At 38.4% G+C, this 14588-nt stretch overlaps 1 protein-coding gene across 5 annotated transcripts in view; it reads left to right on the top strand.

Moving 5' to 3' along the window:
* Positions 1–14588, top strand: part of LOC123778677 (uncharacterized) — a 177951-nt gene that overhangs the window by 9107 nt on the left and 154256 nt on the right. The window contains exons 4-8 of one of the 5 annotated variants that reach the window (XR_015722490.1): positions 2113–2219; positions 3708–3845; positions 5481–5551; positions 12963–13099; positions 13752–13785. Coding sequence is in view for 2 of the 5 variants with exons in the window: in XM_087857854.1 (XP_087713980.1) it covers positions 2113–2219; positions 3708–3845; positions 5481–5551; positions 13752–13785; positions 14099–14174 (426 nt within the window). In the remaining 3 variants the exon portion in view is untranslated. Of the gene's footprint in view, positions 1–2112; positions 2220–3707; positions 3846–5480; positions 5552–12957; positions 13100–13751; positions 13786–14098; positions 14194–14588 lie in introns of all 5 variants that reach the window. The other 4 variants (XR_015722492.1, XM_087857854.1, XR_015722491.1 and 1 more) reach the window with 4 other exon arrangements.

Below are 14588 nucleotides of genomic sequence, written 5' to 3'. Positions count from 1 at the left end.
GCCAGGGCAGGGAGGGCTAGAGAAAGGTAATGCCCACGGAAAGGGCAAAGTTCTGTCTCCCAGCCACCCTTCCACCCCAGAACAAAATCTTCCCATTAGCGCTTGGGAGTGGATGGTGGGCTCGGAGCCCACAAAGGATTGAAGGGCTAGAGGGGAGGGAGGAGATGATGGAGGCTGGGTACTGTGCAGGGGCTTAGGAAATGGGTGCTGCTGGGGATGGGTGGGAGACCGTGCGTGACCCAGCGGGGTAACTTGGGTGAGTGCGTGTGGGAGGAGAAAGCAGCAGGTGAAGGTTCTGAAGATGAGAGCAAGGGGATCAGGTCATGACATCCTATAGGGGCATGTCCTTGTGCTCACAGCTACTCTGCCCACCATGTAGCACACTGGGCTCTCCCATTTTAGAGAGTAGCTCCTGCTCAGCCTTGTGTAGCTCCTCAGTGGGGTGGTAGCTGTACATGGGGAGTAGTTGATAACCACACTTACCAGTCCACCTGCTGTTTCTATGACATGCATTACCTTCTACCACTGCTCTTACAGAAACACTGTTGGTTGACCTAGGTAGGTCAATTTTTCATATTTGGAAGCTTGAGCATGCCCTGAATGAAAATATTTTGAAATAGCTGTCTAAGATTTCACTTTGATGATGTATTTTTTTATAGATTTTATTTCTTTGAGAGAGAGCATGAAGGAGAGAGAAGAAACATGAGTAGGGAGGAAGGGCAGAGGGAGAGGGAGAGGGAGAAGCAGGGGAGCCTGATGCAGGGCTGGATCCCAGGACCCTGGGATCATGACCTGAGCCAAAGGCAGATGCTTCACTGACTGAGCCACCCAGGTGCCCCAAAGCTCTCTTTTAATTCAGAGTCCATCTCCTTAGTGACCCATTTGGAGCTTTATGTTGACATAAAGAGTGCTTTATGTTGACATCTGGGATCCTGATGCCATTGACAGAAGAGAATCAAGCACATTTGTATAACCGGGAGAAAACCTTCACCTTTATTGAAAAGCTCTCAAAACTATATCCCTCAAACTCTAATTTCTCAAATGTTAATGTTTGCCACAAAAAAAGTATTGTCAAATGGCGATAAGCAAACTTAAACGGATTTCTTTTGCGGTAGGTATGTAGTGCAGTTTTGTAGTATTTCTCAAACATAGATGATCATTGAGTCTTTCTACTGGGGCACAGTACTTACCTTCCAGCAAAGAATATGTTCTTTGGAATATAATTTAAGGAACACTACTCCAGAGATAATCATTTAGGTTGTTAACTCAATAAAAATACTTAAAACATTTACTGCTATGTTGTAGAGTTTGGAGATACAGAGATAAAAAATAATCCCTTTCCTCAAGAAGCTCTTGGTTTAGATGGGGTGCGATAAAATAACTAGAGTATACCATGAGAAATACTGTGATAGAAGCCAAGATTCTTGGAACCAGTCAATGTTTGAAGTGAGTTTTGGAGAATGACTGCAGTGAAGCTGTTGAAGAGGTGTAGGAGGACTACTTAATTTAATTTATTTTAGTTTTTTTTTAAAAGATTGTATTTATTTATTCGACAGAGATAGAGACAGCCAGCGAGAGAGGGAACACAAGCAGGGGGAGTGGGAGAGGAAGAAGCAGGCTCCCAGTGGAGGAGCCCAATGTGGGGCTTGATCCCAGAGCAGCACCGGGATCACGCCCTGAGCCGAAGGAAGACGCCCAACGACTGTGCCACCCAGGCGCCCCATTTTTAATTTATTTTAGTTTTTAAAGAATATTTTATTTATTTATTTGAGAGAGAGAGTGGGAGAGAGAGCAGGAGCAGAGGGGTGGGGCAGAGAGAGAGGGAGAAGCTGATTCCCCTCTGAGCAGGGAGCCTGACTTGGGGTTGGATCCCAGGACCTTGGGATCATGACCTGAGCCGACCTGAGCCCAAGGCAGACGCTTAACCAACTGAGCCACCCAGGCCACCTGAGAAGGGGTATTTTAAAGAGAAGGCGGAGCTGGTGAAAGCACAGGGGGTGAGAGTACTTTCTATGTTATATGTTTAAGTTTAGAGGATCCTTTATAAGTTTTAAAATTCAGTATGGAAATATGTACTTTTGTAAAGTATAAATTGCTTTTGCACTTTTACAGGAAGACCTCACACCAATTTTAGTTGCTGTAGCTGGAAACAAACAGCAAATAGTACAGTTTTTATTGGAAAGAGGAGCAAACATACATGCAATTGATATATATAAGAGGTACACCAGTTTTGGGGTTTTTTTTTAAACTGTATATTGTTCTAGAGTGGTAACAATTACTCAAGTCAGAAAGATTAACTTAATAAGAAGAGGATTAATTTATAATTATATAGTGAAAATGTCAACATGACATTAGTTAGGCATAAAGCAATTATTCTGTTGGGGCAACATGAAGAACAGTATATGGCAGAATTTATATTCCTTCATATTATTAACTGATGTCATTTACAGCCTTTTTTTGGTATGATTATATATTAGCTAAAAGGGTTTCATATTAGTTTTACTAGCTTTATAAAGTGTGGACGCCTAACTTTTCTTTTACTTATGACACAATTTTGAACTTTTTAACCCTTTTATAGTATTTTTTGAAACTTCTACTTCATATATATTTTCCTTAAAAGATGCATATTAAACATAAATAGGAGTTGTTTTGTCTTTTGGATGACTCTTTGTTTTAAAATGTTTTTTTTAAAGAATATTGATATTAGATGATCCCTGAGTGGTTATTAATTACTATTACCAGATACTATGGGCTCATCATCCTTTTTCATGTTCAGTATATATATATTTTTTGTTTTCATTGGGAAGGGTAGAAGGACGAACGATAACGTTAATTGAATAGACTTTTCCTTTAATGAGGACAAATCATAGGTGGGTGATAAAGAGAAAAGAGATGGGCTTTAGACTGACACAGGAGTCGGTTTAATTCCTAGCTTTCCTACTTGCTGGGTGTGTGACTTTGGACACATTACTCATCATCACCAGATACATTTCCTGATATGAAAAGGAGGATAATAATGTATCCTTCAAGGGTGGTTGTGTGTAAATAATATTTTATATAGATAGCATTTAGTTTAGTGCCTACCACAGGCTTATCCTAGCATCCATAACTGCAAGCATGACTATTTTGTTACCATTACTATGAACACCGTTATTTTAAGACTGCAGATAGCTTTTTAATTTTTTATTTTTAAAGATCTTATTTATTTGAGAGAGAGAGAGAGAGTATGAGCAGGGGGAGGGGCTAGAGCAGGGAAGCAGATGTGGGGCTGTGTCCCAAGACCCTGAGATCATGCCTGAGCTGAAGGCAGACACTTCAATGACTGAGTCACACAGGCACCCTCACAAATAGCTTTTATACGGACCTGGCCTCTAGATGACTTGGAAGTTCACACTATCAGATTGAGAAAGAAATGGGGAATTCTTTCTTAAAATCTTCACCTATTCAGACAAGTGACCTCAGCATAGTTTTTTGTTCATCCAAGGACATTAAAATAGCAACTTCTACTCTACCCGAGTGGGAAAAGAGGCTCCTTTTTTGTCCTTTCATTTTCGCCATGGAGGTAATTTACAAAGGTGAACACTTGAAAATGTTAATGGTTAATTCTGTACTGGCAGGCAAGATATTAACCTGATAAAGTATATCAAATTAGCAGTTTAAATAACTCTTAAGTTCCTAAGGGTGAAGTTATCTCTCTGTCATTTTAGAACAGCCCTCATGCTTGCTGTAACTTATGAATGTACAGATATAGTCAAGCTTCTTCTTCAGAAAGGTATTAATATCTTTTTGGAAGCTGAATGGGGATGGACTGCAGAAGAATATGCTACTATTAATGGTTTTAATGTGTAAGTGTTTACATTAAAATGTTATTACTAAACTGAAGTTTCAAATAATTTAACTGTTAGTTCTTACATAACATGAGAGTTCATAGTTTGATTCAGGCACTTTTGGGATGGCACAGAGTTGGCCCACGTCATTTGCCAGAAACCAAGAAACAGGCTAGACTAGTAACAAGTAGTAATGGGTACACGATTCTTTATCTCAGCACTATTGAGACCTTTTTCCTTAGGGATCCTAAATGTTCCTGTTTCATTGCAAGTATAACCGTTATGCATGGGGTACAAATAATATTACATCTCTGTTTTTTCTCTTTTCTTTCTTTTTGTAGATTTTATTTATTTATTTGAGAGCGAGCATGGGCAGGGTTGGGACAGAGGGAGAAGCAGATTCCCAGCTGAGCCAGGAGCCTGACGTGGGGCTCGATCCGTGACCTGAGCTGAAGGCAGACGCTTAACTGACTGAGCCACCCAGGCACCCCAACATCTTTGTTTTTTCTAACTAGTTACATGGGTCTAGAGATGTTCCGTGTAGTAGAAAATCCTATACTTTCCCTTGAGTGCTATCTCCTATACTCCCCCCTTGAATTTTCCTAGAACCTAAGGAGTTCCCTAAGACCAAAGAGACCATCCGCTTTCATAGGTCGTTTGGAGGGATAAAAGGACATTATTATCGTTCCCTTGTTTCCTCTGAGTCTATGGCTGCGGCATTGCTATTGAAACTGATTCTGCAGTCGGGTCAGGATTGCCCTTTGCTCCCAGCAAGGGCATGATCCACATTCCTCAGTATTCATGGTGATCCACAGTTAGACTTCAAAGTTCCGACTTTTTTTAGTTTACTACGTGTGCTTATACGCTCAGCTGCTGTTCCAAAGCACCAGCAACCTGTTCTGGCAGCTGAGCCTCCTGGCTTTAGCCACACACACCCTTCCCTTCACACCCCAAAACCTTAACATGAAGCCCATATGTTAGCCCAGACCTTCATGATGAATTACCCTTTGAGGATTTTGCTTGTCTTTTCCGCTAGCAGATGATAGTCGGGGCCATTCTAAGCTGTGAAAGAGGTTCAAATAATGCTGCAGGAAGAGACTGGACTTTCCTTTCTCCTTTGTTACTAGACCTATATCCCAAGCCTGCTTTATACCCTGTGGAGTGCCTTTTCTTACTAGGTGATGAAAGGTCTCATGTTGCCCTTCCCGTAGTAGCGGGCCTCACCTTTCCCGAGAGGGTATAATATTTCATTAAATCCTCTTAACAACTTCGTAAGTAAGGCAGCAAGATGCCTGTTTTACAGAGGAAGACTTTGAGCCAAAGAGAAGCGGCTTGTCCTAGAACAAATAACTGTTGGTTATAGAGTTAGGACTTCTGAATTCAAGACATTCCATTATGGCAAGCTGACTCTAATTTACTAAGCCATAATGCCCTCACCTCATGACCGGTTCACCTTACTTGTTTTTCTCCTTTAATTACATGGTTGATAAAAAGTTTATAGAACTTACAAATTTGAAGTATATGGGGTAATTTAAGCTTTGATATTAGCTCTGATATTATTTGAAATACTCATGAATATGATATATGTGGTAAATGGTTCTCATATCAGTATTAAAATAGTAACATTGCTTATCACCCTTTTTTTATACGTAGCATTCGCCAGCTAATTGCCGAACATAGAGAAGCAATAAGACCTAAAAATTGTTCACAAAATAGGAACCCAGGTAAGACTTTTCAGAGTGAATTACTTTTGGTGGTCCTAACATAGATGAAATCAGAGTAAGGAAGTTTTGATAATGAAAGAGCAATGGAAAACAAGGAAACAAACCAACCCAATGTGTAAATTGCATATTATTTATTTATTTATTTATTTATTTATTTATTTATTTATGTAACGATTTTATTTATTTACTTGACAGACAACACAAGCAGGGGCAGTGGCAGGCAGAGGGAGGGGGAGAAGCAGGTAACCCACTGAGCAGGGAGCCTGATGTGGGGCTTGATCCTAGGGTCGGGGGATGCTTAACCAACTGAGCCACTGAGGCGCCCCTATTTTTTTTTTTCATTCTTAATATTCTAGTATTCAGAATTATTTAAGAAGTTAATTGTAGGTATTACTGTCATGAACGATGGAAAGAAATCAGAGTGAGAGACAAACCATGAGAGAGACTGGACTCCGGGAATCAAACTGAGGGCTAAAGAAGGAAGGGGGGTGGGCGGATGGGGTAAGTGGGTGATGAGTATTAAGGAGGGCTTGTGTAGTGATGAGCACTGGGTGTTACACACAAATAATGAATCGCTGAACACTGCATCAAAAACTTATGATGTACTGTAAGCTGGCTAACTGGACAGAATAAAAAAACATAAAGTACCTCAATGTGAACAACAACAACAAAAGTCAATTGTAGGTAATTTAAAATATGAGGCAGTATTGTCTGAAAAGAAATTCATTATTTTAGTTATGACCCCTAAAATCCCATATGATATCTTTGTGTAAATAAGAAAAAGAGATTTTTAAGTTAGTATGTTTTATCTTTCCTCTATAAGCATATTATAACAAATCAAACTTGTTATGAAAATGGATCTTTCAATTTTTACAAGTAGATTGCATTGAGTAAATATTATGACCTAGTGATTTGTCTCATTAAAAAAGGAGCTATCCTTAAAACTGGGAACTCCACAGTACCATCCTGGTACTGTAGACAAATGGCAAACAATAAGAACTGCAAAACTTAGCTAGTGTGTAGCAATACCAATGAGACTGTTTTTGTGTGGGTGTGTGTGTTTTTAAGGTAACTGTCTATGGTACAGAAGTCAGAAAAGATATGCCTTGTCGAGAAGCATAGGTTGTTTTACGTATTGTTGTGTCAACAAGATCTCACCATTAACAACTTCATTTCTCAGGAGTGAAACAGAATGAGATGTTGACTTCATTAGAACAATGTTTTCTGCTGTTTGTTGCATAATTGTCACGATACCGTAATTTTGTTAGAACAAGATATTCTGTTGCCATTAGTCAAAACATTAGCATAATAAATATTCAAATGGGGCAACTGAGGCTCAACGGATTATAATAAAAGCACAAAAATGGTTCGCAATAACTAAAATGCTACCATTGCTCCCTGGGTGTGTCACCTAGTGCATTGTACAATCTGAAACGTATGAAGAAATCTTTAACTTAGTAGCCTTTTGTTAAAGAAATTCTGTAGGTTGGTTTGGTTTTGCAATTTACTCATTTTCATTTGTTCACTTAACAAATAGCTATCAAGTGTCTTTTAGCTCCTAAGTGTTATTCCGATGTTGTAGAATACAAACATTCAAAAACACACTCCCCGCCCTCCAGGAGTTTGTTATTACCGTTGTAATTTTTATTATTTACTTTATTCAGCGCTTACTATGTGCCAGAGTCCCCTAGTGCTTATAATTATCATTGTTATTTTTTTAGTGCTATTTAATATGTTCCAGATACTGTAAGTCCACATGAGGAATTAGAGTTTTAGGAGAGTGGGTAGAATTTAAGGTAAGTATGCAGACTGAGTAGTAAGTTTGCCAGGTAAAGAGGCAGAAAGACGATGTTTGGCAGGAGGAACATCCGTCAAGATTACGTGTTTTGCCGAGGGAACAGCAGTGCAAAGGCTAAGATGTACGAGTGAACTTTGGAAGATTTATGAGCAGATCAGTTTTGCTGGTATTAAAAGTGTGCTATGGGAATGGTTGGAATGAGGTGAATACTTACCTAAGGCAAGCTTATGAAAGTTTTTGGTACTATGGAAAGGAGTAGATCTTACCCTGTAGACCTTGGGAAATTAGGTAGAATGCTCTTAGCTGCAAATAGTAGGTGGCTTGTAATAGTGACTAAAATGGGGCACCTGGGTGGCTTAGTCAGTTAAACGTCGACTCTTGGTTTTAGCTCAGGTCACAATCTCATGGGTCATGAGATCAAGCCCCACATCCCGTCGGGCTCCGTGCCCAGCATGGAGACTGCTTGAAGATTCTCTTCTTCTGCCCTTCCCCCATTTGTGCACTCTCTCTTGCACGCTCTCTCTCTCTCTCTCTACTCAAATAAATAAATAAATCTAAAAAAACTGAAACAAAACAGTGACTAAAAAAAATAGGAACCAGAGTTGTTTTGATGATGTAGTGATGTCATCAGGATCCCAGTTGTGTCTTTTTCAGCTTTGAGGTTGGCAGTATTTTGTGTCTCCTTTTCTGATTGGCTAATTAGCAACAGCTCCAGGCATATTCTCACATGAGAATATCCATGGACTGGAAGGACTGTTTTCCTTTATATGTTTCTTTTAAACAGGAAGAAAACTCAGAGGCTTGCAGTAAATTTCCTCTAACATGTTATAGGCTAGATTATATCACATGCTTGTTCCTAAACCAGTCACTGGTAAATCAGGTATTGTGAGTAGCTTAGACTAATCATTTCTCCTTTTGAAGCAGGGGTGAGGCCACCTTCTTTGTGTATGGGGACAATAAATATCCAGATAAAGTTGTGGTTCTCCAGCAAGAATGAAGAATATGGAATGGCTATTGGGGAGGGAGCCAGTGGTATTTGATGCAGGGATTCCTTGGAGAATTTGAAGCAGAAGGCTAATAAGATTGGATTTGAATTAGAGCATAAAATAGGGATCAGCAGGCTTTTTCTATAAAGGGCCGGACAGTGAATATTTTAGGCCGTGTGGTTTCTCAACTACATTTACCATTGTAGTATGAAAGCAGCCATAGCAATATGTAGGTGAGTAGATGTGACTGTGCTCCAATAAAACTTTATTTACAGCACGAGATGGCCGGTCAGACTTGGCCTGTGGTGGTAGTTTGCTGGACCCTCATGTGGAGGATAGATTGAGAGGAACCATGTAAAAGGATTAGAAGACAAGGGAAGCTTATATTTCCTTAGCCTAGTATCAGTCCATTATGAAATTTTCACCCTACTATACTGAAAAAGTCAGGAGGCTCAATTTAAAATGTAGTTCTTTTTCTAGGCTTTATGTCTTTCTCAATTTTTTTAATGAAAAATTTTTTAAAGATTTTATTTATTTATTTATTTATTTATTTATTTATTTATTTGAGAGAGAGAATAGAGCACAAGTGGTGCAGATGGGCGGACTGAGAGAGAGAAGCAGACTCCCCACTGAGCAGGGAGCCCGATGCAGGGCTTGATCCCAGGACCCTGAGACCATGACCTGGGGTGAAGGCAGACACTTAACTGATTGAGCCACCCAGGTGCCCCCTTTCTCATTCGTTTTGCTTAAAAATTTTTTGTTCATTTAAGAAATAACAATAACAGTTGGTGGCCTTTTTTTTTTTTTTGCCTCTGGCAGCGGAAATATAAAGCAGAGACAGAAAAGAGGTATAGTTAATACAATTTCATGATTCTTGAATGTGGAGAGTTAGGGGGAGAGGAAATCTAAGAAGATTCATACGTTTCCACATTGTACACTAGCATTTAAATTGGACATGAAGAATGAGTAGGACTTTATTGGATGAAGAGAGGAGAGCAGTGGGAATAGGGAAGACCAGGTTTTTGTCTATATGTTCAATTTGATGGAATATCCATGGAGCATATTTTCAGGAATTGGATAATGGAATACTAGGAGTTTCTAGCTGGAGATGTGCTTCAGGTTGGAGGTGCGGATTTGAAATAATCTGATTAGAATTATTAGGCAAAGTCATAGCTTGGGCCAAGATTGAGCTTGTCCATGATGGAGAACATACAGAATGAGGAGAAGGCCAGTGAACAAACCCTGGGAATACCAATATTATCAGGGGTGGACGGAGGAGTAGGAGTGGTAGAGAAGACTGAGGAGTGGCTGGGGACTCGTAGGAGAGGAATTAGAGGAAGTGATGTTGAAAAAATTTAAAAAAAAAAAGAATTTCAAGGAGGACTATTAATTGTATCAAATAAAATTACTGAAAAGAAAGTTGGATTTAACTTTTAAAAGCTCTTTGGTGGTAGCCTTTGCAAAACAACAATTTTTGAGTTGTAAGGTCTATTGTTTACATGATTGGTACTTTCTGTGTCCAAATATGGAAAAACAACACATCAAGTAAGGTCCTACCTGACTTTTTTGTTAGTATCTACCCAGACAGGGTCAAGGGAAAATGTTCTAGACTGGTGAGTAGACTTGCCAACATTTTCCTATAAATGTCAAAACCAAAGAGTCAAGGGTGACGAAAAGTGTTGTCTTTCTTACCTGTTTCTTGTGGAGATACTTGAGTTTTTCCTCAAGTCCTTGATATGCTCTTGGGATGAATACTAAAACAAGAATCTGGGAGCAACAGGCAGGAAGCCACTGTCAGGCCCTATCTCTGATATGGAATCTTGATGCATCTGTATTTTGACAGTTTTAAATTTTGGTCAGAAATAGTTTACAGACCAGCAGTTTGGAGAAACTGACCTCTTTTAAATATTTTATTGCAGAATACTGGTATAATACCAAGGAGAAAATACAAGGTGATATGCCGAATATATTAATTCTCACTACTTTAGAAATTCTGTGTCAGTAAAAAAAGTCAATACCTGACTATTTTTGTTAGTGATGTCTCTCTTGATCCTCTTTTCATTTGCCTTCTTCTAATATCTCCACTTTTATGGCTCCTTTTTGAATTTCATCTCTAAAGAAAGCGCTAGGGGAAATTGTGTTGGAATCTATCACTATTAGAACACATTTCTACCATATGTATGTTTGACATATGTATTTCCTTCTAAGGTAATGGGCTACCTAATCTAAAGTGTATCTCATATTTTCTTAGTTCCTTATGCTCAACTTCTTTGTACATGTACCACAGTGACAGAGCTAGTGATGATGGTCTGCCAAGATTGAAAATATTTTCTGGATTGTCACATAGAAATTTTTATCTGATACGCTTTTAATGTGACATGCTTTTCTGTTTTTTTCAGAAATTGGTAAACTGTGGCTTAACGACAATATGTGGCCAATTAGATTACCAAGTTTTTAACCCTCTATGTATATAAGATAATTCACTTTGTTTTCCCCCAAATGAGTCCTATTGGTCTTTAAGGATCAGATCCACTATTTTCAGGGTGGAGTGAATAACTCATCTTATAATTTGGATGGAGAATTTTTGACTTTTTGACCAGTTTGTTAACAACTGCCTTTAATAGGTAAATTATGTCTTTAATTCTATAAGAAATTAAGAAAAAGAATGGAAACAAAAAACTATAATCAGTAGTGTGTAATCAGTAGTTATATATTTTTCTGTAATTATCCCAGTTACCTTATTGATTCATAACTACCATAAAAATGAATTAAGCCCTATTTAGTTGGAGAACATTTATGTGATCTTTTCATTTTTTTACAGGAACTTTTATACTGTAGAACATATTGATAATCATCAGGATTCTCTTTTTTTCCTGATTAAAATAGGATTGTTGCTTGTTTCACATTATTTTCTGACATCATTATTTCTCATATTCCTTTTATGCCTTTATTCATATGGATATAGAAATACGGAAATCTCCAAGGCAGATAGTAAGAAAAACAGATTGAAGGAAAGGTGTTCTGTGACATGACCTTCTGACTGTAATCATGTACAAAACATCAACCCAAATCATAAAGATTCCACATAATGCAGTTGTATTAGAGGCTCCCAAAACGACACCCAGATGTGTTTTTTCACTAGAAGACCTCACAGGTCTCAGCATAGTTGTACTCATGCCTGTGGTTTATTACGGTGAAAGGATACAAAACAAAATCAGCACAGAGCAAAGGGGCATGGAGTGAAGTCTAGAGGAAGCCAAGTGCAGGTTTCTATGCGTATGGATGTGCTTCATTCCTCCAGCATCACATTATGATGACACATGTGAAACGTTGTCTGCCAATACAGGAATCTTCGAGAGACTAAATGAAGTTTTCTTTAAATGACAGTCAGGTAGGCATCTTTCCCCTAGCATATACCAAAATTCCAGGTTCGCAGAAGGAAATCAAGTATACGGGATAAATCACCTGGTTGGTACCAAGACTTAGGCAGAGCCACTCTTAGCAGTTATGGAATGGTGGGAACACTGCCCACATCCAGGCTCCCAGATACCAACCAAGGGCCAGCCGTTCAGGTGGGATCTAACGGTGGCTGTCTTTGGCCTGCTGTATGGAATCTTTTCTGCACAGGAATTATAGCCCTGACTTACTTTTTAGTCAGATTTTCTTTCAATAGCAAGTAATATGGTGATATAACATGGTACTGATCTCAGTAGCATCATCCATATTAAATTGAAGTGACGGTTACTTTTTTGACTTTTATTTGTACATAAATTACAAGGGCAACATTAGGTAATTATAATCTGTTTTTTTTATCTGATTAAACTTTCATTATGATTCTCAGATTAAACAATGATTTCTGATTTAAAGTGAGAATAGAAACTTTTAAGTATATAGATAATGCAGTTTTGTTTCCTATTGTGGTGAATCCCTGTTTATAATTATAAAATATTCAGTTTTATTTGTCAGTTTTTTTCTTGCCTAAGTTTGCAATTCAAATTCTTTGCTTTATGTATTTTCATATAGTTCAGTTTGGTGGATAATACCCATATTCTGTAACTTTGGTCTTTATCTTGATTTTCAAGGTGGCTGTATCTTGCTTTAATACATGGTAATAGCAGACTCAATGGATACTTTTTTTCCCCCTACAATAAATAGGCCTCCTTTTTTAGAGCATTTTCAACTTCATAGCAAAACATAGCAGAAAGTACAGAGAGTTTCCATTTACCCCACGTTCCCATACGTGTCTAGCCTGCCCTGTTGTCAACATCCTGTACCACGGTGGTACATTGTTACATTTACATTAAGTCATCCTTGTCCCCCAAAGTCCATAGTTTACATTAGGGCTCAGTCTTGGTGTTGTACACCCAATGCACCCATGTGGTGTCACATAGAAGAGTTCCACTGCCTCAAAAGTCCTCCGGGCTGTGCCTATTCATCCCTCCTTTTGTGGCAACCCTTTATTCCTAACTTAAAAAAGTTTTAGTTTTTCCAGAATGTGAAAGAGTTGCAATCATACAGTAGGTATCTTCTTGGATGTTTAAAACATTAAAATTCCAAGGTAATTGAATGTAGTGATTCAAGATTGCGTTTGTCCTTTGTTTTTTCTGTTTTTTTTTCATCAGTGTAGGATCTGATGACCTGTGCCTTACGGACTGAGAAAGTGTGATTTCTGTGGACATTTGTCACATAATGGGGAGGGCTGAGAACAATGACATTATGTACTACTACCTAGCACTAACCATTGGTACCATCCTCGTCTAAGAGGTGAGTCCAGATAGACTCTCTAGCAATGAAAGTAGGTAGTCTCAAGAGGTTATGCTTTATTAAACCAGATGCACTAAAATCACTAACTTTCATACTTACCTTGCAATTGGAGATAAGGCGCGAGAGAGTCTGTTTGCTGTGTTTTGCCATGCTGCAAAGTACCGTGGTACAGACCAAACTTTGTGATGAGGTGTTTCATCGTATACCTAACAGTCTCTGCTGAAGTGCTGGAGAAGTTCTGCTGTGTTACAGCAATATAAATACAGTCTCTTTTAACTGCTCCTAGTCGTGCAAGTCCGGAAGAATCATGCTATTTAAGTTTGACTTTGTCATCTGTGATAATGATTCTGCTGATGATAGCATTTTCTGTCAGTCTCATAGGGTTTGGTTCCAATTATGGTCATTATAAACATTCACTTACAGGTACCAAATTTTGATAAATACCATTCTTTTTTTGCATTTGGTAAACGTAGAGGAGAAAGTAAGATTTCTTAATGCATTAACTGCCTACCAATAGTGTAGTTAATATTCCCTCCAGTGTGGTTTCCAGGTGTGTTCCCAAAGGAATAATTTTTAACAAATCATCAGTCTTATACTTTTAATCTGTATTTTTCTATTGTTGATTTAAAATGTATTTTGGTTTTTTCTTTAGTGGTGGATGAGAGTTCTGAAGACACATCAAGCAGGTAGGATTTTTATGGATTTTTTTAAAATTATGTGTTGACTGAGGGAATGCAGAAATGCAGAGAAAAGCCTTTGTGGAGAGTTCTACTCTGGGCTAGAGACTATATTATGTGCTGGACATTTATTACTTACGTAGTCATTACAATAGCTTCACAAAGTAGCTGTGCTATTATAGCCTATTTTTTATTAATTAGTCATCTGTGGTTCAGGGAGGTTGATTAATTGACCCATGATTCCATAGTTAATGAGTAGCAGAGCCATGATGTGACTGTCAGCCTGTGTGACTCCCACACCCATTCTTCTGTTCCTCAGCAGCACTGGGATTAAGATACCAATCCTAGTCAGATCAACTCAGAAAGTCAAATGTCGTCATGTGTTACCTCGGATTTAGAGTTTTCTTAAGAAACCAGGTTAGTCCAAGCATTTGTTCTAGTATATTTGACAACTAGTGATAACTAGAGGCAATTAGTGCAGTGGTAACTAGTCTCTTATTTTTACATATCAAAGATTTTGGGGTGGATCTCAGTAACCTATAGCCACAGTACATAGCTTTTACATAAGCAAGACCTAATCACGCAAGTTCTTAGCTGTAGTGATGTCTGCTCTCCTTGAGATGAATGATTTTTCCAGAAGTGAAGGATATGTAATCTAGGTGTAGACCATGTTACGTTAATTAAATTTATCATCTATTTAGAGGATCTTTCTAAACGGTTCTCTATTTACTGATTCCCAGTCTAGTTTTCTCTTTAGGCTAGTACCCTTCACTACTTCGTTGAAGCTTTTTCTTTTTTTGTAGACTTTTTTC

The sequence above is a fragment of the Ursus americanus genome, chromosome 31, assembly GCF_024610735.1.
Source record: "Ursus americanus isolate L20-20 chromosome 31, mUrsAme1.1.p, whole genome shotgun sequence".
Classification (NCBI taxonomy): Eukaryota; Metazoa; Chordata; class Mammalia; order Carnivora; family Ursidae; genus Ursus; species Ursus americanus.
The sequence above is the reverse complement of the archived record's forward strand: the minus strand, read 5'-3'. Positions and strand labels throughout refer to the sequence as shown.